Source organism: Capricornis sumatraensis, chromosome 15 (genome assembly GCF_032405125.1).
Source record: "Capricornis sumatraensis isolate serow.1 chromosome 15, serow.2, whole genome shotgun sequence".
NCBI lineage: Eukaryota > Metazoa > Chordata > Mammalia > Artiodactyla > Bovidae > Capricornis > Capricornis sumatraensis.
The window spans coordinates 49,929,046-49,952,022 of NC_091083.1; the positions used below are offsets into that span (position 1 = coordinate 49,929,046).

Here is a 22,977-nt window from a genome sequence, read left to right on the forward strand (position 1 = left end):
TCCAATCTAAAACCTCAAGCTTTCAGAGGTATCATCTCATATAAAAAGTGGAGAAACTATAAAGAAGAGCTCCAGACTCAAATGCCAGCATGCAGGGCTGTCAAAGACCACAGAAAACCTTTGTGCTGATTAGAAGGTTGACCTTCCCTAAGACTGATTTTGTTAGAACAAGACACGTCACTGCCATGTGCTAGAAACTGCTAAATAAACATGCAAGGATATCTGAGGAGAAGGTGGCAATTCCTAAGCTGTGCAATTCACGTTGGCCCCCGTACACAGCAGCCTGCATGCACAGGCCACACAGTCCCTACTCACACACAGAACTGGCCACTGCAGGGTGCCTGCGCTGTGCCAAGGGTGACACAGGTCAGTTGTGTGTCCTCCAGAGTATTCTCAGGGCATGAAAACTGCAACAGAGAAACAGCCCTGCGTAGCAGGTGGTCCACCAGCCACAACCATGAGATACAGATATAATCAGCCTCATCATTTTATAGCTGCACCTTAAATACAGATCCAGCATCCTAAAGGAAAATCTCATTACAAAACTTGTGTTTGGAGTTACAGGTTTAAAGTAAAAAAAATTCATGATGAGAATTTTTGCTTGCTGTTTAGTAAGAAATGTGTGTGCTTTTGCTACACAAAAGGCATTTCTTATTTTAAACTTATTTATTCACTGGTCAAAAACTTTCTTTGAGTGCATAGTTAAATGCTTTCTATAGATAATCTCATTTAATCCTCAAAACAACCAAATGAAAGCAATATTAACGTGCTCATATTACAGCTGAGGAATGAGTATCAGAGGTTAGAAACTCCCTCACACAACTAGAAACAATATCTGAGACAGGATTGAAACCTTAACCTCTTTTTATTTCACTATTTCATAAACTAGGTACAATGTTTATACTCAGTTGTACTTAAATCATACATGTATACTAGAAAAAAGAAAAGGGAGATGCTATAAAAACATATGCAGTGAGGACATGTACACTTAAAACTAGAATACAGAACCTAATGTGGTTGGTCATGTATAACTCATTAACTGCTTGCTGAATTACACTGAACAAAAAACTTCAACTTGAATAGGGGAAAAAAGCATATGAAAAAGCACAAATCTAAACAGGAGAAATAAATCACTTTTATGAAAAAACTGTACATATGATCCACAAACCAAAATCTCATGGATTAAGTTGCTTTTACTACTGGCCAGCTGCTATAGACATCTCAGAAATTATCCATATAGCCTTCTATAGTAAATCTTTATGTTTCTAAGTGGTTGTGGATTAAAATTTCATATTATCTGGATCATTTTGAATATATTATCTGGATCATTTTGAATATATAAGCTACCAATTATCAGTGGCCCTCCTTTAAATGTCTGCTATAGATAGATTTATATCGCTTGACGTTATCATTATTATAGCTTGGCACCCAGAGTTTCTTTATAGGCAAAAACTTTAATTTTCTGTAAAGCGCTTCCCTGGTGATTCAGTTGGTAAAGAGACTGCCTGCAATGCAGGAGACATAGATTCAATCCCTGGGTCGGGAAGATCCCCTGGAGAAGGAAATAGCAACCCACTCCAGTGTATTTGCCTGGGAAATTCCACCCATGGTCAGAGGAGCCTGGTGGACTATAGTCCATGGGGTCACAAGACTCGGACACAAGTTAGAAACTAAACCACCAAGGATGGCAACTGAAGAATTATTCTAATATAGACTTTTTCACTTAAGTTTTCAAGAATATTTCTAGTGCACAAATCAAATGATACCAGAGAAATTAAACATTTTTTATTCCATATTTACTATTTGTGAAAAACGTGAATTTTCTTTCCTGAAACTTTAAAAGCACTTATTAAATTGACAAAAAACAGTGTTAAAGCTAATAGTCTCTCACAGAAAACTGTACTGTTAGTTTATTGCTCTCAGACTTGACAAGCGAGTGTCTGTGTTGGCTCAATTGCCTGGAGTCATGAAGGGGAAGACAATGTTCTGGGGAAACGAACCAATTTTAAGATACTGTGTCATTTTTATAATTCTAGGGTTTAGAGAATTTATGATAAAGCACTCTCAATATATCTAATTATCAAATCTATTCATTTTAGAACAATTAATGTTTATCCTATTTTAAATCTTTCTGTTCCAAAAACAGACTTTTGATTAAAGTATTAGAAAAAATAAGAGCAAATAAGGAAGACAGACAGACATATTACACATGAAACCAATCTTTACATTTAAAAAAGGTACTTCTGTATGTGACCCCGAGTAGGGAAGTATACATCCCTTTCAGTCTGTTTGGACGGCATCAACATTATCCTCACTGAAACTTTTTTTTCTTTTTACTAATATTTACTGAAGAAAACGCGTAGGAATACCATTAATTGTGTGTACATTCAAAGGGCTTTCTTTTATTTTTCAGATTCAAGGCAACCCAGACAGGAGAAGCAGACTCCCTGCACAGGTAAGTTTTCTCCCAATCAGGAAGGAAAAGAGCCATCCTACCAATGTCGGTCCTTACTGTGAAATATTACTGAACTTCTGAAAACAATCTCTATGGGGTATACATAAATAACATTCCAGATTTATAAAATAAAAAACTTACAATTTCGTCGCCTGGTAACCAATATCCTTCCTGTTCGATACCAGCTTTGGAGCCTTTGCAGCCCACTGTCAGCGTCTCCACAATGAGACCATCTTTCACAGCCAAGCTCAGCTGACGAGTGGTCTCCTTTGGATGCATACCGTGGACTCGAGACATGTACCTGAATACAGAGGAAAACAAAGTTTAAATCTCTTAGTACTGAAAAATGAAAATGAATAAAAATAAGAAAATATTTTTCTTTATTGTGACATACTTATGAGAGCCCTACAGAAAGAAAAGAAAGAAGTCAGTCGGTCCTTAATACTGAACTCTTTCAATTATCATAATATTTTAAACCTTAAATCTATTTTGCCTATTTAGAGGAACATTTGTTCAAAATACTCCCAAACCAGCATAAATAAATCTTTTAACAGATTTTATAGTCAAACATCCCATTTAGTTCGAGCCTCTGTGGCAACTGCCACTAACCTCCACTCTGCAGATTCTCACTCTAGAATTTTATCATCTTCAGGATGTTGGAATATAAAATACTTTTACTCAAAACTTAGGAAATGACACCAAAGAAAATACAGAAAGTACACAGCTGATTGTCAACATATAAAGAAAACAAGAATGCATGCTATGATCAATAAGGCAAAAATGTGATCTTCAATTAAATATATTTTGAACTGAATCACTAAAGCATACAAGCTCTTCCTGATTTATAGTTACATGGCATATTTATTAAAAAATTTTGTTCCAAACACACCCTGCACCACAGAGAATGGTGTTTATAGATTCTCTTGCACTCAGCAATTGTACTAAACTCAGGTTAACATTATGGCATATTTGCTTCATATCATTTTATTTTTCAAGGAAATAAAACATTACAGCCACAACTGAATTTGTGCCATTTTCCATTCCTCTCCAATCAAACTCCAATACCCTCTACTGGTAAACTAGGATATCTAGACACAACAACATACTGGGAGACAAATCAGGCTGGCCTCAGTCTCTCCAGAAAAACATCCTGTGCTGCAAGACAGGGCTGAGTGCCCCAGGATATACAAGGAATTAAGAGTACAACAGAAGGATTCTGTATCCAGTTACCCTGTCATTTAAGTATCTATCAGAGTAGTCAAAACAAATGATTTTCAAAAGGTGCAAACTCAGGACTTCCCTGAAGGTCCAGGGTTGCTCAGCACAACCACAAAAAAAAGCAAGATCTCATCACTGAAGAAGCTTCAAAACTCAGGAGATGAATTTCAAGCAAGGAGTAAATCGTGGCAGAGGGAATGCAGGGCCTCTGTGTCTACAGCTTGTGGAAGAGAACTGTTTTTTGTTTAGGCGTTAGGTAGCTGTAAAGAGTTATTTTCTATTTTCTCTGCCAATGCAGTTAACTGAGAGATAAAAAGGAAGTGACATGGGAGCAACAGCCCCAATGCCATAACAAACGAGGGCAGGAGGAGACAAGGCGGAGTGGCCCACAGGCTGATGCGTTAGCTCTGCCGCCTACCAGCTAAGGGTGGCAAATGACGCAGTAGAGGCACAAATAGCTTTTGATATATAAAAACACCAACAGAAATAATCAACCCAACCAGAAACCCGGCAGAGGACCTGAATAGACACTCTTCAAAGAAGACATACACACAATCAACAGGCACATGAAAAGATGCTCAAGCTCACTAATCATCAGGGAGATGCAAACCAAAACTCACAACGAAACGTCGCTTCACACACGCCAGAATGGCCATCACCAAAAAGACCAGAGACAGCAAGTGTTAGTGAGGATGCAGAGAAAAAGGAGCATGTGTACAGTGTCAGCAGGAATATAAACTGGCTTAGCCACTATGGAAAAGAACACGGAGGTTCCTCAAAAAATTTATAATAGAACTACCATATGATATATTTCTGGGTATTTATCTGAAGAAAATGAAAACACATCTGCACTTCCATGTTCCCTGAAGCAGTATGTACAACAGCCCAGATATTTACAATAGACAAGATACAGAAACAACCTAACTGCTCATGGACAGATGAATAAAGAAAATGTGAGATACAGATATATATACTAGAATATTACACAGCCATAAAAAAACCCTTGCCTTTTGTGACAACATAGACGGATCTTGAAGGCATTATGCTACATGAAATAAGTCAGACAGGGAAAGACAAATACCATATGACCTCACTGATATACGAAACAAACCAAAAAAACACTCATTAGCTACAGAGAACAGACTGGTGACTGCCAGCCATGGAGGGCAGGGAGGGAGTGGGCAAGATGCGTGACAACGGTCAAAAGTTACAAACTTTCAGTTATTAGATAATTAGCTCATGGAGATATAGTGGATATCATGGTGACTATGGTTAACGATACTATACGGCATATTTGAAAGTAGCTAAGAGAATGGATCTTTGAAAAGAAATCATGGTATAGGCACAATTTCTCAAAAACATTAAATGATTATCTCTGTATACGAGTTTTAGGGGTATATTCCAGGAACTGTCAAAAGAGGCTACTTCTGAGAACAGGGGTTCACCCAAAAGGGGTGTGAGGAGTACTTTCTTTTTCAACAGTACTCCCTTTTGATTTTGTTCACGTACCTACTGGCTGAAGACTATATAAAAAAAGTAGCCACCATTTACCACCCCTCCAAATGTATGACTGCTCCTTTCTCCTGCATGAACTTGCCAGTTTGGGGCAGGTTCCTTTCTTTCTTTCCAAACTCATCTTAGTCTTCTGTCCTTTACTTATCCATGATGATTTTAACGTCAGTTGGCAAAGATCCATGAAAACCATTGCTGTAATTTAGATTCAGTTCAGTTCAGTCGCTCAGTCATGTCTCTTTGCAACCCCATGAATCGCAGCACGCCAGGCCTCCCTGTCCATCAACAACTCCCGGAGTTTACTCAAACTCATGTCCATCGAGTTGGTGACGCCATCAAGCCATCTCACCCTCGGTCGTCCCCTTCTCCTCCCGCCCCCAATCCCTCCCAGCATCAGGGTCTTTTCCAATGAGTCAACTGTTCCCATGAGGTGGCCAAAGTATTGGAGTTTCAGCTTCAGCATCAGTCCTTCTATTGAACACCCAGGACTGATCTCCTTTAGGATGGACTGATTGGATCTCCTTGCAGTCCAAGGACTCTCAAGAGTCTTCTCCAACACCACAGTTCAAAAGCATCAAATCTTCTGCACTCAGCTTTCTTTATAGTCCAACTCTCACATCCATACATGACCACTGGAAAAACCATAGCCCTGACTAGATGGACCTCTGTTGGCAAAGTAATGTCTCTGCTTTTTAATATGCTGTCTAGGTTTAATATGCTATCTAGCATATCTATCTAGAATATGCTATTCTGGCAGAATGGCAAACCACTTCAGTATTCTTGCCTTGAGAACCCCATGAACAGTATGAAAAGGCAAAATGATAGGATACTGAAAGGGGAACTCCCCAGGTCAGTAAGTCCCCAATATGCTACTGGAGATCAGTGGAGAAATAACTCCAGAAAGAATGAAGGGATGGAGCCAAAGCAAAAACAATACCCAGCTGTGGATGTGACTGGTGATAGAAGCAAGGTCTGATGCTGTAAAGAGCAATATTGCATAGGAAACTCGAATGTTAGGTCCATGAATCAAGGCAAATTGGAAGTGGTCAAACAGGAGATGGCAAGAGTGAATGTCGACATTCTAGGAATCAGCGAACTAAGACGGACTGGAATGGGTGAATTTAACTCAGATGACCATTGTATCTACTACTGTGGGCAGAAATCCCTTAGAAGAAATGGAGTAGCCATCATAGTCAACAAAAGAGTGTGAAATACAGTACTTGGATGCAATCTCAAAAACGACAGAATGATCTCTGTTCGTTTCCAAGGCAAACCATTCAATTATCTCGGTAATCCAAGCATATGCCCCAACCAGTAACGCTGAAGAAGCTGAAGTTGAACGGTTCTATGAAAACCTACAAGACCTTTTAGAACTAACACCCAAAAAGATGTAATTTAGATTACAGGAGAGTAAATACCATTACAATTGTAAGTAATATAATTTTTCCTGATGAACTTTGAAAAACTGAATAATTATAACTTTTTCTACATCCTTAACAAGGTCTTTTTTAAAATATGAAACAAAGATGATTATTTTTTATGATAAAAGGTACCATTCACAAAGAAGAGAGACATCATAAACCATTAGGCACCTTAACAAAGAAACAAAGATAAAAAGAAAAGCAAAATTCAGGAGAAATAGAAGAGAAAAGAAAAAATATATAATCATAGTGAGATATATTAACATTACTCTGAAAATATTTTATCAAGTGCAGAAAAAATGAGAAGAGGAGCATCTTGAATGGTGTCATTAATAATTTAAATAGATTTATATATGACTAATTTGTATTAATCATATCCTACACAAATATATTTAAAATTCATACTGTCAAACAGTATGAATAGAAGTGGAATCAAAATGTCATACATTTTTAGTTAGGCAAAAATTCGTATGTTTTCTAAAATATATCTATTATGCACATTATTTATACATATGTATACAAAAGCTCTACTACACTGATAAAGGCTTAGGAAAGAACATAAAAAAAAGAGATGGAGAAATTGGAAAACATAAACTAAATGAAACGGAAGCACTGAATATGACATAGAAAAAGTGAAACAAACTGGATAAAAGTAAAAGATCCTCAAATAGTCCAGCTGTTTTTAAATATGGCTGCTCATAAGACATATCTGGAGCTCTGGCAAAAATAAAAGCAGTACCTGGGCATTCGTATTTTTCAAAAAATTCCAAGGTAATTCTGATATGCATCTGGATTTTTAAAAGTGATTACAGGTTTTTCTATTAAGTGGTAGTTTCAGTGATACAGATTTCTATAATTTTTCTGCTGACAAATCATGATACTATGGTATTAAATTAATAATAGTTACATAATCACAACAGTAAAAGATGTTTATCAATTTTCACAATGAATAAACAAAAATAAGATAATTTTAATTGCAACCCATAATGGGAACATGATTAACCTAACTATGAAATAATTATGTATAATTTATGGGGTCAAGCAGACTGATGTGGTCAGTGGAACTGCATATGTGCACATGCTTTCATCTGTTTAGCCAGTCTTTGTCTTTTGGTTGGTGCATTTAATCCATTTAAGGTAATTATTGATATGTATGAAACTATTACCATTTTCTTAATTGTTTTGGGTTTATTTTCTATAGGTAGGGTTTTTCCTTATCTTGTTTTCTGCCTAGAGAAGTTCCTTTAGCATTTGTTGAAAACCTGTTTTGGTGCTGCCGAATTCTTTTAACTTCTGCTGTCTGAAAAGTTTTTGAGTTCTCTATCAAATCTGAAGGAGAGTCTTGCTGGGTAGAGTCTTCTTGGTTGTAGGTTTTTCCCTTTCATCACTTGAAATATGTCATGCCATTCCCTTCGGGCTTGTAGAGTTTCTGTGGAGAAATCACCTGACAGCCTGACAGGCGTTCCTTCAGTGCGTTATGTGTCGCTTTTCCTTTGTTGCTTTTACTATTTTATCTCTGCCTTTAATTTCTGTCAGCTTGATTTCCATGTGTCTCAGTGTGTTCCCCCTTGGCTTTGTTCTTTCTGGGACTCTGCTTCCTGGACTTGGTTGATTACTTCCTTCCCATGTTAGGGAAGTTTTCCGCTATTATCTCTTCAAATATTTTCTCAGGTCCTTTCTCTCTCTTCTCCTTCTAGGACCCCTATAATGCAAATGTTCCTGTGTTTAATGCTGTCCCAGAGGTCTCTTAGGCTGTTTTCATCTCTTTTCATTCTTTTTTCTATATTCTGTCCTGCAGCAGTGATTCCCACCATTCTGGCCTCAGGTCATTTATCCCTTCTTCTACCTCAGTTATCCTGTTATGAATTCATTCCAGTATATTATTCATCTGCTTGTTTGTTCTTTAGTTCTTATAGGTCTTTGGTAAACACTTCTTGCATCTTCTCAATCTTCGCCTCCATTCTTTTCCAGAGATCCTGGATCATCTTCACTATCATTATTCTGAATTCTTTTTCTGGAAGGTTGCCTATCTCCATTTCATTTAGTTGTTTTTCTGGGGTTTTATTTTGTCCCTTCATCTGGGACCTAACTGTCTGCTCTTTCACGATGATTAACTTTCTGTAATTTGGTTTTTAGTTGCTGTGGGATTGTGGTTCTTGCTTCTTCTGTCTGTCCACTGATGGAGGAGGCTAAGAGGCTTGTGTAAGCTTCCTGATGGGAAAAAATGGGTGATGGGAAAAAATCCCTGGTGACAGGAAAAAATGGGTCTTGCTCTGGTGGGCTATAAAGAAAGCTGAGCGCTGAAGAATTGATGCTTTTGAACTATGGTGTTGGAGAAGACTCTTGAGATTCCCTTGGACTGCAAGGAGATCAAACCAGTCAATCCTAAAGGAAATCAGCCCTGAATATTCATTGGAAGGACTGATGCTGAAACTCCAATACTTTGGCCATCTGATGGGAAGAACTGACTCTCTGGAAAAGACCATGATGCTGGAAAAGATTGAAGGTGGGAGGAGAAGGGGACGACAGACGATGAGATGGTTGGATGGCATTACCAACTCAATGGACCTGAGTTTGAGATTGACAGGGAAGCCTGGTGTGCTGCAGTCCACGGGGTCACAAAGAGTCGGATACAACTGAGTGATTGAACTGAACTGGTAGGCAGGGCCTTGCTCATAAAGCTTTAATCCAATTATCTGCTGATAGGTGGTGCTGCACTCCCTTCTGGGTAGTTTTTTGGTCTGAGGCAACCCAGCCCTACAGGCTGCATGGTCAAGTTAGGAGTGTTTATACCAAAGGGGACCTTCCCAGACAGCTGCTGCCAGTTCCCCAGTCCTGCAGTCAGCCCCTGCAGACCCACACCTCCACAGGAGACCCTCCAACACTAGCAGTTTTGGTTCAGTTTCCTGTAGATTCACTGCTCCTTTCCTCATGAGTCTTGGTGCACATAGGTCTTTTTTGTGCCCTCCAAGTCTGGAGTCTCTGTTACCCCCAGTCCTGTGGAAGTCTTGTAATCACATCCTGCTGGGCTTCAAGGTCAGATTGGGATTCCCAGTCCCTTTGTCAGGTGCCCAGGCTGGGAAGCATCCAGGTTCCAGTGTCCTCCTGTTGACGGTTGTTCAATAGCTAGTTGTGATTTTGGTGCTCTCGCAGGAGGAGATGAGTGCACATCCTTCTACTCTACCACCTTGAACCAGAAGTCTAACCCGGGAGAGCACAGAACATAACAGATCCTCCAGAGCCCAGGAATACAGGCCGATCTAAGCGGGAAGCAGCGGGAGGTGATGCAGATGAGGAAGGTCAGGTACTGATACCCTGCACAAGGACTGGGAAAGCATGGGCAACAGAAGACTTTCAATTGTGGAACATCTGATAAGATGGTGTTTTTGAAAAACATCTCTGACACCAGCGATGGAAAGAAGAAACAGACCAGCAAGACCAGGAGGCCGCCAGAAACCCAATTAGGAACCAGCTGCCACTGCACAGGTAGGAAATTACACAGGTTAAAAACCAGGCCAGGTAAAGATGACAGACATTTTACAGGACCATTCAATCTACCCAGTCTAGGGTACTCCAAACACATTTCTCATCCCCTCTAGCCACAGGACAAAAATCTCAGTGCTGGCATTAGGGGTCTTCCTAGTTTGGCCTTTTGGACTTTTCATTCCCTAAGACTCTACAGTCCCTCTGTTTCGACTCCCCTCTCTGCCTCACCAAGTCCCACTCAACTTGCAAGGCTCAATTAATCCCATATATTCCTAAGGCCTTCTAGATTCTCTCTCAGTGACCCAGCACTACCTCCTCCCCCTTCAATTAAGGCCTGTCATTGTTGTTCAGTCCCTAAGTCATGTCCAACTCCTCTTTGACCCCATGGACTACAAGAGGCCAGGCTCCCCTGCCCTTAACTATCTCCTGGAGTTTGCTCAGAATTCATGTCCATTGAGTCAATGATGCTATCTAACCATCTCATCCTCTGCTGTCCCCTTCTCCTTTTGCCTTCAATCTCTCCCAGGAAAGGCCTGTCATACTATTAATTAAACATTCCACTCACATGGGGCAGAGGTGCATTCTGTCTTGGATACCTTTTCCATTATTTGGTACTACTCTTTTATTATTTTTTAATTAGAGGCTAATTACTTTATAATATTGAGGTGGTTTTGCCATACATTTACATGAATCAGCCACAAGTATACATGTGTCCCCCCATCCCAACCCCCACCACCTCCCTCCCCATATTCTTTTACTCTTTAATGGTACTTTTCTGTGCCTGGCGTGTATGATTCCATCATAGAACCACAGAGAAACACAAAACATATGAAAGCAAGTGGACAGCAATCCCAGCCAAAGTGCGCGCCCCAAGAATGTGGCCCGCTGGACAAGACTCACCGTAGGACTATGGCCATGGCTCTTCAGAACCAGCAACTCTTCTGTAAGGCTGTTATATAAAGTAACAACGGTAACAGTGGTAAACTGTACCTGTCAACCTGCTACCACAAGACGGTATGTAAGAAAGAGTAAATCAACACAGATTGAAATGAGAATGTAGTTACAAGACTGAAGAATTCTTGGGAGTACATATAGAACATAACATTAACTGTTTTTTAAAATTAACTTTATCATAACTTCAGCAATGGCCACTTTCCTATCCTACAATAAGTCTACTGAGGGAATAGAAATTGACAGGGATAAGACAAATAGTTTCTAGAAATCATGGGTTTCATAAAACTGAACTATAGTAAATAAATAATTAATTAATGGGTACCTAGTTGCAACTTCAAAGGCAACCTACACATGAAGAAGACTTACAGTCTGGATTTATTTCTGTCTGTAGTGACAAGAACTCCAGGAGAACTCAAATTTCAATGCCAAACATGTCACAAGAGGTCAGAGGTCACATTTTCTAACTGGGGTTTGACCCTAAAGTAAGCAATACACGTAATTAATTGACGCCCTAACCTGAAACATTAACTTGAATGGGACTAAGTCAACCAATCCAATGTCAGCCTAATAATCATGTTAGTCACAAATGTGGTCACCTCTAGAAACACAAAATCAAAGTTGCTCAAGACAGAAAGGAAACGAAATTTCAACTGCTTTTTCCAAGACAACAAAAAATAATTTGATCTCTCCCAATGATACAAATAATGTTAGTCAATAATACTGGCAGAGACTATAATAAAACCCATACTTCTTTCAAAAATGTCTTTATAACTATTACTTAGAATACTTATGAAAGTCTAATGTTGTATTATAATCATCCAAATTTGATATGAATAATTTGGATTAAAGAGGAAAAAATGACATGTAACTTATTTTTATTGGATATTAAAATATAGGAGACATTTTAAAAAATAACAAGGCAATGATTATGAATCATATTGGAAATCTTAGGGATTCAAAGTTTAAATTTCATTTCTGTTACTGGTTTTGGTGTCATATGCTTCTTTATCTCTTTGCTTATTTATTTAAAAACTGTAAAACAAGGGCTAAAAACATCATGAGTAGTACAAACACAAAAATATTTTATAAACAATTGTTTTATATAAGTGCTGCAATCAAATATTTCACAGCTTTAATTTCATGACACCTAGCCAAATTTCATAAAACTGATGAATTCATATGTACTACTTATAATTTAGCATTATAGCTACTCTTGCCTATGCTTATGTTCATCTAAACTGACTCATGTAATTCTTTTTTAAGATAAACAACTCATTTGTTTTCATCTTATGATTAAACATCACAAAACATCTTTCATCTTCTAAAAACATAAAGTGTTTTTATGGAGAGGCCAAAATTTATTTGTGCTTATTTACTTTTCAAGTAAGAACACGTATGGAAGTTTATACCATTATTAAATCATATTTATAAACATGAGCTTTTAAATCAGAGGCACAAGTTAACTATTAAACAATCAAACTTCACCCTATACATGTATTTTGATTTCAGATTTGATTCATTCTGTAAAAATACTTTCCATCCCCAGGACTCCCTGGTGGTTCAGTGGTAAAGAATCTACCTCCTAATGGAAGAGACACGGGTTCAATTCCTCATCCAGGAAGATCCCACATGCCATCAAGCAACTAAGCCTGTGTGCCACAACTACTGAGCCTGCACTATAGAGCCCAGGAACCACAGGTACTGAAGTCTGTAAGCTCGAGAGTCCATGTTTTACAACAAGAGAAGATACTGCAGCAGGAAGGCCAGGTACCACAGAGAGTAGCCTCTGCTCTCCACAACTACTGAAAAGCCCTCAAAGGAGCAAAGATCCAGTGCAACCAAAACAAATAATTTTTTTAAATTAAAACAAACGAAGAAACACAAAAACTTCCATCCCCAAATAACAGAAATTTTCAAAGAAGTTTCTCTTAGTGATATTTTTTAAATACTTGAAATATTCAATAAAGTGAAAAGTGAAAGTAATAGTCACTCAGTTGTGCCTGGCTTTTTGCGACCCCATGGTCTATACAGTGCATGGAATTCTTCAGGCCAGATTACTGGAGTGGGTAGCCCTTCCTTTCTCCAGGGGATCCTCCCAGCCCAGGGATTGAATTCAGGTCTTGCAGGTAGATTCTTTACCAGCTGAGCCACAAGAGAGGCCCAAAAATAGTGGAGTGGGTAGCCTATCCCTTCTCCAGTGAATCTTTCCAACCCAGGAATCAAACCAGGGTCTCCTGTATTGCAGGCAGATTCTTTACCAACTGAGCTATCAGGGAAGCACATAAATTTCAACAGTGGCTCTGTAATTTAGAGTACCTTTTCTTCTCATCTGAATAGAAAACTAGCAATTAGAAAAAAAGAAAGTAAAAGGTAGTATTAAAAAGACTCAGGACGCTTTCCAAGGGAGGTGTACTGACAACTAACAAAAGGCTACTGCCACGAACCCTGAAGTTAGACATCATCAGATGACAAGAAGAAACATTTGCAACATAAAAAAATCCTACTTTGTTATAGAAGTTGTTATTAGTCCCTATTTGTTCAATTAACTTTGAGGATCTGAAACTTCTACTCATAAAATTTCTTTTCAAATTTCAACACGAATGTAGTATTTTATTTTGAAGATGATACTGCTGTAGATTCTGTACGTTCTAGTGTCATATACAAACATGAAAAATGCTCCTTGAATCTGCCTCTGCTAGAAGGAATTTTTATTGCTTTCAGCTCTGCTTTAGGCCTTCAGAAAACACCCAGTGCGTTTAGCAATTATTTTTCTTTTCAGAAAAATGACTCGATGCTGTGAGCTGGGAAGATGGCAAGAAGTAACATGGTTTTAATGTCTCCCAACTCCTCAACAAAGTCACAAGAAGCATTAGCAAAAAACAAGTTGACACCCAACCCTTGGAAAATATAAACAAGTGACGAGAATTCTCATGAATCCCAAAGTCCAGTAGCTCTGGACAAGCTTCCAAAAGCTGCAACTGCAGCTGGTACTGACACCTGTGCAGGAGGAGGCAGAGGGACATGACACAGCACTGAGAACAGGAGGATAAAACAGCTAACAAGCAGTCACTGGAGAGCAAAGTGGGCCAAATCGAGAACAGCAGTTCACATTGGACAGGGTTTACACACCTCCATTCGCAGGTAACTGATGGTAATTCATGAGCTCATGGTAAAGTTCTTATGGGGCTAGAGCAGAGAAACCTGTGAACACTCACAATTAATCAGCCAAAGCTCCCTTTTAGTACAGAACTCTACAGTGTAAAGAAACTGCTAGCAATAAAAGTATCAAACCCTACTGAAGTCTGGTCATACAAGATCTCCAACCTAAGGACAATGGGCACAAAAGAAATTGTGGTTCTGGTAAAAGGTACAGAAGCAGGAGATCATGGTAAATGTGAAGCATTATTTTTAACACTTCATAAAAATCACAGAAGATGCTTTAGAACCATACCTCCAAAAACTGTTTGCAACCACCTTCCCTTGACACAAGTTCAGGAAAAGTGATTTCACATGACAGGACTATGGCTAAAGGAGCAGAACATCCCTAAAGTGGAAGCATGCCCAAGACACGTGCCCACAACACAGATGAGACTATAACTACTATTTAAGCACATGAAAAGACATTAAGAAAAGTATATAAGATACAGGAAAGATATGTCAAAATTAGAAAACTCAGAAATGATGTAAACATGAGAAGTAAATGAAAAAATTCACTTCAGAACAAGTCCAAACTAGAAGGCACACGAGTCAGTATGTAGCAAAAAATGTCATAAGTGTAAGTCATAAAGAAAGAAAATATGAAAAAAAAACAAAACTATATAGCAGTTTTATTCACAACTGCCCAAGCTGAAAATTACAAATATAGAAGACAGGAAAAGAAACCAACAGAGTATAAGAAAAAGCCCCCAAAAACAACAAGTAAATAAGATACTAAAAGTCCACCAATGATATATATATACAATTGACCCTTGAACCTATAGGGGTCAGAGCCCGCCACAGCCAGTGCAGTCAAAGATCTGCATCCCTGTTTACAGTCAGCCCTGAGTGTGTGCAGCTCCACACCTGGAGTCAGGCAACCCTGAAGCATGCAGCCCTATGGCACATGGGAGAAGCGAACCTGTACAGTCCAATCCAGGCTGTTCAAGGGTCAGTTGTACAATTTTTGAATTAAAATTTGCAATATTCAAAATACATTTTTAAAGGGACACTGTATACCCAACAAAACAACCCAGAATGACCAACACCGACACAGTCAAATTAATAGACTTCAAAGATAAAAATTCTTTGTGAATCTAGGCAAAAGGACAGTCACAGCAGAAAGAAAATCAAGTTGTATCTGATTTGCTGACAACGATGCCTTAAGCCATATATAAGAACTTCAAAGAAAGAAGAAAAAAGCTAAAGATTTTATATCCAGCCAGATTCACTTTCAAGTAAAAAGGCTGCAGACCAACTGTTATTAACATGCAAGAACTCAAAACTCTGACCCCAGGAATTCTTGATTATGAATCTACTAGATGGTGCTGCCACCATGAAAAACAGTAACAAGCTTCCTAAAAAAATTAAAAACAGAAATTACCATATGATCCAGTAATCCCACTCCTGAGTACTTATCAGAAGAAAATGAAATCACTATCTTAAGATTTCTGTACCCTCGTGTTCTCAGCAGCGTTATTTACAACAACCAAGACATGGGAACAACCTAAGGGTCCATCAAGAGACAAATGGATCAATAAAACATGGTATACATGTACAACAGAATATTATTCAGTCATAAAAAGAAGGCAATTCCATCATTTGTAACAACATGGATAATGCCAATTGTATCTCAATAAAACTGCAGAGTGGGGAAGTGAAAAATTTCTCTTTAAAGACTACTAGAGAATGAACTTCATATGTCAGTGGTAAGCATGAAACAAACACTTGGAGAAGTAAGACTAAATGCCAGCTCTAAGTACCAAGTATGATATGTAATTGGTACATTCTATGACAGTTTAGAAGCAGTACAATTGTTCAGAGAGGGTAAAACGGCTTGTCTGGTTTCCATGAGATGTGCTGTCAGTTCCAGCACCAGTGACGGTATTCTCAAACAGCTTGGGACATAGCTGGATGGAACAACTGAGTTAACTATATGACATCTAAAATGCACCACCCATAGTGTCCTTAAGAATCATGACTCTTACTGTGTTAGAAAGAAGGGAAAGATTTTAGATAGCTCAGTAAAAACCAGTAGCCATAAATTCAAGGGGAAAATATCAGTATGAATTCATTACAACTATATGTATTTCCTAACTGGTCCACTTAAAGGCCTCGATAGAGAGACCAACCTGGACCTGGTAGCAACAAGCACACTGAGGGCCAGAAAATGCTCTTGAGACACAATTTCTAACTGCAAGAAACCAGCGTCCCCTGGAGAAATCAGTGGATCCAGGCTTGGGGCAAGGTGTATCCTAGATGAGCCCGAAAAAAACCTGTCGTATCAGAAAGCAGAGAGGAACTTCACAAGACAACATGAAGAGGCTCCAACTGGTCAAAGAAGGGAAGTTAAGCATCAATAGGGATTACAACAGAAACGGGCTGAAATACACCAGAATGAACTACTTGGTTGCCACTGGAGGATGTTATTTTGAAAACCACTAGTTAAAAGAATCAGTTGTTCTTCCCTTTCAATGTGAGCCATACCACATGGTAACCACATCCTACATAGTAGGAAGCTTATGTTCTTACAGAAGTGTTTCAGTTGAAAAAGAAAGATAAACTATTTGATAGATTATCACTATTTCACAATCCTTAATGAATTACTGAATCTACCCACTGTACAACAGGCTTAGTACTAAGCTTGCCAAATGAAATACATTACCACCTATGAAGAAGTCTCACGCTGCTAGGATTCACTACTCAGCTGAGTTCAGTCACTCAGTCGTATCCGACTCTTTGCAACCCCATGGACTGCAGCACGCCAGGCTTCCCTGTCCGTTACCAACTCCCAGGGCTTGCTCAAACTCATGTCCATCAAGTCAGTGATGCCATCCAACCACCTCATGCTCTGTCATCCCTTTCTCCTGCTTTCAATCTTTCCCAGCATCAGAGTCTTTTCCAATGAATCAGTTCATCGCATTAAGTGGCCAAGGTATTGGAGCTTCAGCATCAATCCTTCCAGTGAATATTGAGGGCTGATTTCCTTTAGGATTGACTGGTTGGATCTCCTTGCAGTCCAAGGGACTCTCAAGAGTCTTCTCCAACACCACAGTTTGAAAGGATCAATTCTTCGCTGCTCAGCTTTCTTTATGGTCCAACTCTCACATCCATACATGACTACTAGAAAAACCACAGCTTTGACTAGAGGGACCTTTGTTGGCAAAGTGATGTCTCTGATTTTTAATATGCTATCTAGGTTGGTCAGAGCTTTTCTTCCAAAGAACAAGCGTCTTTTCATTTCATGGCTGCAGTCACCATCTGCAGTGATTTTGGAGCCCCCCAAAATAAATTCTCTCACTATTTCCACTGTTTCCTTATCTATTTGCCATGAAGTGATGGGACCAGATGCCATGATCTTAGTTTTCTGAATGTTGAGTTTTAAGCCAGCTTTTTCACTCTCCTCTTTCACTTGCATCAAGAGGCTCATCAAGAAAGTGAAGTTCTTCACTTTCTGCCTTAAGGGTGGTGTCATCCACATATCTGAGGTTATTGATATTTCTCCCAGCAATCTTGATCCCAGCTTGTGCATCACCCAGCCCAGCATTTCGCATGATGTACTCTGCATGTAAGTTAAATAAGCAGAGTGACAATATACAGCCTTGACGTACTCCTTTCCCGATTTGGAACTAGTCCGTTGTTCCATGTCAGGTTCTGACTGTTACTTCTTGACCTGCATACAGATTTCTCAGGAGGCAGGTCAGGTGGTCTGGTATTCCCATCTCTTGAAGAATTTTCTAGTTTGTTGTGATTCACACAGTCAAATGCTTTGGCGTGGTCAATAAAGCAGAAGTAGATGTTTTTCTGGAACTCTCTTGCTTTTTTGATGATCCAATGGATTGCTGGCAATTTGATCTTGGTTCCTCTGGCTTTTATGAATCCAGCTTGAACATCTGGAATTTCACAGTTCACGTACTGTCTCAGAGAAGTTTGAGCATTACTTTGTTAGCATGTGAGGTGAGTACAATTGTGCGGTAGTTTGAATATTCTTTGGCATTGCCTTTCTTTGGATTTGGAATGAAAACTGACTTTTTCCAGTCCTGTGGCCACTGCTGAGTTTTCCAAATTTGCTGGCATAATAAGTGCCAGCACTTTCATAGCATCGTCTTTTAGGATTTGAAATAGCTCAACTGGCATTTCATCACTTCCTCTACCGTTGTTCGTAGTGATGCTTTGTAAGGCCCACTTGACTTCGCATTCCAGGATGTCTGGCTCTAGATGAGTGATCACATCATCTTGGTTATCTGTGTCATGAAGATCTTTTTTGTATAGTTCTTCTGTGTATTCTTGCCACCTCTTTTCAATATCTTCTGCTTTTGTTAGGTTCATACCATTTCTGTCCTTTATTGTGCCCATCTTTACATGAAATGTTCCCTTGGTATCTCTAATTTTCTTGAAAAGATCTCTAGTAGCCTCCATGAGATGCAAAGGATAAGGCACACCACAGGGATGCAATCGCAAAGGCAGACTATAAGAAGCCACAGAGTAAATGAACCAAGTCCTTAGATAAATAAATTGCAAAGAAAAAACAAAAACAAAAAAAGATGAATGAGAGGGACTTCCTGGCAGCCCCAGTAAGACTCTGGGCTTCCTCTGCAGCAGTGGCAGCTTCTATCCTTGGTTGGGGAACTAAAAACCCACATTCCACATGCCATGTGAAGTGACCAAAAAATAAACAAAATTGCTATTATTTTTAAAAAAATGAATGAGAAACATAAATTGAAAATATCTTTAAAAAGACATTTCAAATAAAAAAAAGCAGAACTGAAATATTATACAGCGAGAGGTAAACTACATTAGTGTTTAGGATTGCCAGACTTCAAAGTATAAAGAGTCATGACCCCAAAGCCCAAAACTTTTAATGTGTGACTGAAACTGTGCAACTTTTATCTTAGGGAGTCGCTCACCAGTCAAATACAGGATGAAACTTAATGACTACATATACATTCTTCATAGTAACTCCACTAAAGCCTTCAGTAGCTTAAGATATTTGATAAAGATGGAAAGACGCTTCTGTGCTCAGACTTAGTTGTAACTGAGTACCTTGACTTAACATTAAAGTTTGAGAAGTATCTACCTACTTAGAAAACAGAATAAGATGATTAGGTTTTAAAGCAAAAGATCTGACTTCCTGTCACAGTCCAATGCCTCTTTCTACCTTACCTTGGCAAGGGTTACAAGCAAGGAAATTAACACTGCTGAGAAGACACACCACTGGGCTAGGCAGTTATCTAGACAGCTCCTTTCTGGTGCTGACAGTCTCGCAGGGAAATAATTACATGTGACTAGTGTTATGAAAGTACTAGATGCTATGAATGCATCCCGTGCTAAAAAGAGACACGGCATACTCATACGAGGCAGAAGGAACACCAGAAACCTCTCAAACACACATCCTCTGATTTTCTTTAGATAAGACAGATACAACAATGACTAACTGACAGATAAATGAATTTATTCTTAGCTATCTTAAGACCTATGGACGAACCTTTGGACATGAAGGAAAATAAACCTTGGCACCCTTAAGGCTGTACTGATAAGCAAAGGAGAAGAGAGAATGTTTAAACCCAGTCCATTGTGCATACCGAGAAGAAGGGTGCAATGCTGTCAACAGCCTCTGCGAGTCTCACAATGTAACACGTATACAATAAGCACACACAAGCTGGTCATCCAAAGAGTACTCTGACACACATGTCAGCAACCTTGTCAGACAAACTCTGAACACCTCACCTGGAGATTCCCACAGGTTCTTAGAGAATGTCCCTAGAGCTTTAGAGAAAGATGCCATGGATTAATAAGAAGTGATAGCCTGTAAGTTGAAATAGTTCAGTCAAGATTAAATGAATTTTAAAAATTAAATCCAAAGAACAGTATCTTATCTCCACCATTCATCTGTAAATTTTGATATAAACAAACTATGTTGGCTTTTTTCAAAATCCCAACCATAGGAAAATACTTTTATATTTCTGTACTTAGAGGTTTTTAAAAATATTTTATTCCAATATCACCAATATTAAAGGTAACTTAATTATTATATACTATTATTTTATCCTTATTTTCCACACAGCTGTTACCTATTTCTTCCCCTTCGAGTCACCTATAGGAGCGAGTTGTACATGGGCAACTTTAAAACATCCAAAGAGATGAGACAGAGTTAAAGCAACATGCAACACCATCTTTCTTTCTCCTGGCCTTTCCCTCTTAAGTCACCTTTATAAACCTCTTCACTAGAGTATGACTAAGTGACAGAAATATAAACATATATTACTTAACTTTGTTGCCTATTAACAAGGACAAAAATAACCACTTATTTAAATGAGCTTTTGTAAATCATCTGTTTTCCATTTTCATAGTTAGCGTTTAAAGGATGTGTCAGAGAATAAGTATAAAGAAATTCTATCTAAATTATTCTAAAAAATTCAAACATTTTAAAAAGATTAATTTAATTGTATTCCTTTAAAAATACAAAGCAAAACAAAATCAATTTCTATTTGCAGATTCCCTTATAATTAGTACATAACATGTAAACAGAGTATTCATACAGGAGTCGGATTTTTTGCTACTCTGAATCTTGGACCATCAAGATAAAGAGCAATGGAAAATAAAATAAAGAACTTCCTTCTTTCAGCTGAAGATATACTATCTGCAACTTAAAAATACAGAATGAAATTGTTGAAAATTCTGGTTAGTGTACTACAAACTAATAAGTTATTTACTGTACCTACACCACATTATATAGTAGCATATATTATTCACACATTAAAATAAACAATGACCAGTAGACTTTTAGATGGTTTACATAAAAGAAAGTAATTAACCAAATGCCTTTTGATAAAAGACTTAAATAAAGACTGGCTTTCAAGAGTTAAAAAAATTGCGGTAACTATAAATGTATTAGCGTACCATTGGAAGTAGTACACATTGGTATTCTATATACCCTCTAAACACAAGGTGCTTCTGCATGTTTCAGTATTTCCCTAACAACTTTACAATCCTACAAGGCAAAAAGTGACTAGTACTTTGTAATACATGTTGACTAACATAATAAATAAGCAAATGATTCTTGGACCTTTTCTCCTAAAATTCCATGTAAAATTTGAGAGATCTGTCTGTATAAAATGACTTACTTTGTAATACGGTCAATGTTGGCAATTTGCTTCTGATTCCGTATAATCTCAATGGCTGCCCAAAGATGCTGGATAGCTTTTGTGTCCGCCTGCCGTCTTTTTGTTAAGCGTGCCATGACCTGTTTACTCCTTTAGCTGTAGCAATATACGGAAACATAAGGGAAAAGCACAGATTACCAAATCAATTATCATTAATACAAGTGAGTTAACACTCAGCACCTCACTATATAGTACAGCCAACTTTTTATTTCCTACCATCCACATCACCAATTACTCCATAAAAATGTTCACTTCATTACTTCACAAAGAATGACACTAAAAGACCAATAGTCAAAAAGGTCTGCCCAAAAAGGAGGAGCAGTCATCTTATATCAATATGCCAAAGAAATACACACATAAAATTTATTATAAAGCAAAAATATTACTACATAAAATTTCATTTTTTGATATTACATTCTGTGTAATTTGACAGATCAATGCAAAATAGAAACTAAATATCCAAATTATTAGGTACTTCATCATGAAAGAGGCTTCCGTGCTGGCTCAGACGGTAAAGACTCCGCCTGCAATGCAGGAAACCCAGGTTTGATCCCTGGGTTGGGAAGATACCCTGAAGAAGGAAATGCCAATCTAGCCCAGTATTCTTGCCTGGAAAATTCCACAGACAGAGGAACCTGGTGGGCTACAGTCCATGGGGTCGCAAAGAGTGAATATCTTTATTCAATATAGACATACTGATAGATAAAAACAACATTCCTTTAAAGAAAAATAAGACCACAAACAGAAAGTACAGAACAGTTGTTTCTGACTGAGGTGTCAAAGGGTGGCAGTTGGTATATCAGTGGATGACATGAAAGGACCCACATTATCAGAAAGGTTCAGGTGCCGGCCATTCATTAAGTTATAAGGAATCAACATTGTTAATTTATTCAGCTTTCTATATTCTGAACAGACTGAGGCAAACAGCCACCGGCTACATCCTGGCAAGACTAGGGGGAAAAAACAGAGTTGCAGCCTCAATGTCTGCTGAGCGATGGTACAATATGAAGAGGCCACACGTCTGAACTCCCCACTGGGCCCGGGCACAGACCTGCTGGGCAACGAGACACCTGAGCCCTAAGGCACACAGGGTACGATGCCGGAGAGATGCTGAGGCCCAAAGACGTAAGACAGACGAGCAAAAAGCTCTGGGGATGGCTGAACTCTCCCTGGCCTGATCCTTCAACCGGAAGAAGCACTCCTCCTCCGCGCTTCCCTGTGCTACGGGGAGTCAGCAGAGCCTCACAAACCCCTTTCCCCGTCTCCACATTTCTTTTCATGACTAAGTCGGTTCTCCCTCCTTCTCCAAAAACCCAGAGAGAGCCAGCAGTTGCCAAAGCTTAACAGAGACTCACTTCTGGTGAATCTAGGACCAGCTAGGCTCCTGAAATAAGAGTTCTTTTCAGAATTACAAAATCAGTTCAGAATCAAAACAGTAACGACAACATTTAAGTTTTAAAGAAAACTTCAGGATAATTCGTTGATGCAGTATAGACTGAAATATGAAACTAGAAGATTTTTTAAATTATAATTATGATTTACAAATGTGTCTTTTTCTAAAAAGTTGTAACTT

At 38.6% G+C, this 22,977-nt stretch overlaps 1 protein-coding gene across 5 annotated transcripts in view; it reads right to left on the bottom strand.

The window, feature by feature from the left end:
* ZMYND11 (zinc finger MYND-type containing 11) overlaps positions 1 to 22,977 on the bottom strand; it is a 73,984-nt gene that overhangs the window by 37,975 nt on the left and 13,032 nt on the right. For all 5 annotated transcript variants that reach the window (XM_068987341.1, XM_068987343.1, XM_068987342.1 and 2 more), the window contains exons 2-3: positions 21,366 to 21,500; positions 2,597 to 2,756 (exon numbers count right to left, since the gene is read on the bottom strand). In XM_068987341.1, coding sequence (XP_068843442.1) covers positions 2,597 to 2,756; positions 21,366 to 21,481 — 276 coding nt within the window. In that variant the 5' untranslated portion in view covers positions 21,482 to 21,500. The remainder of the gene's footprint in view (positions 1 to 2,596; positions 2,757 to 21,365; positions 21,501 to 22,977) is intronic.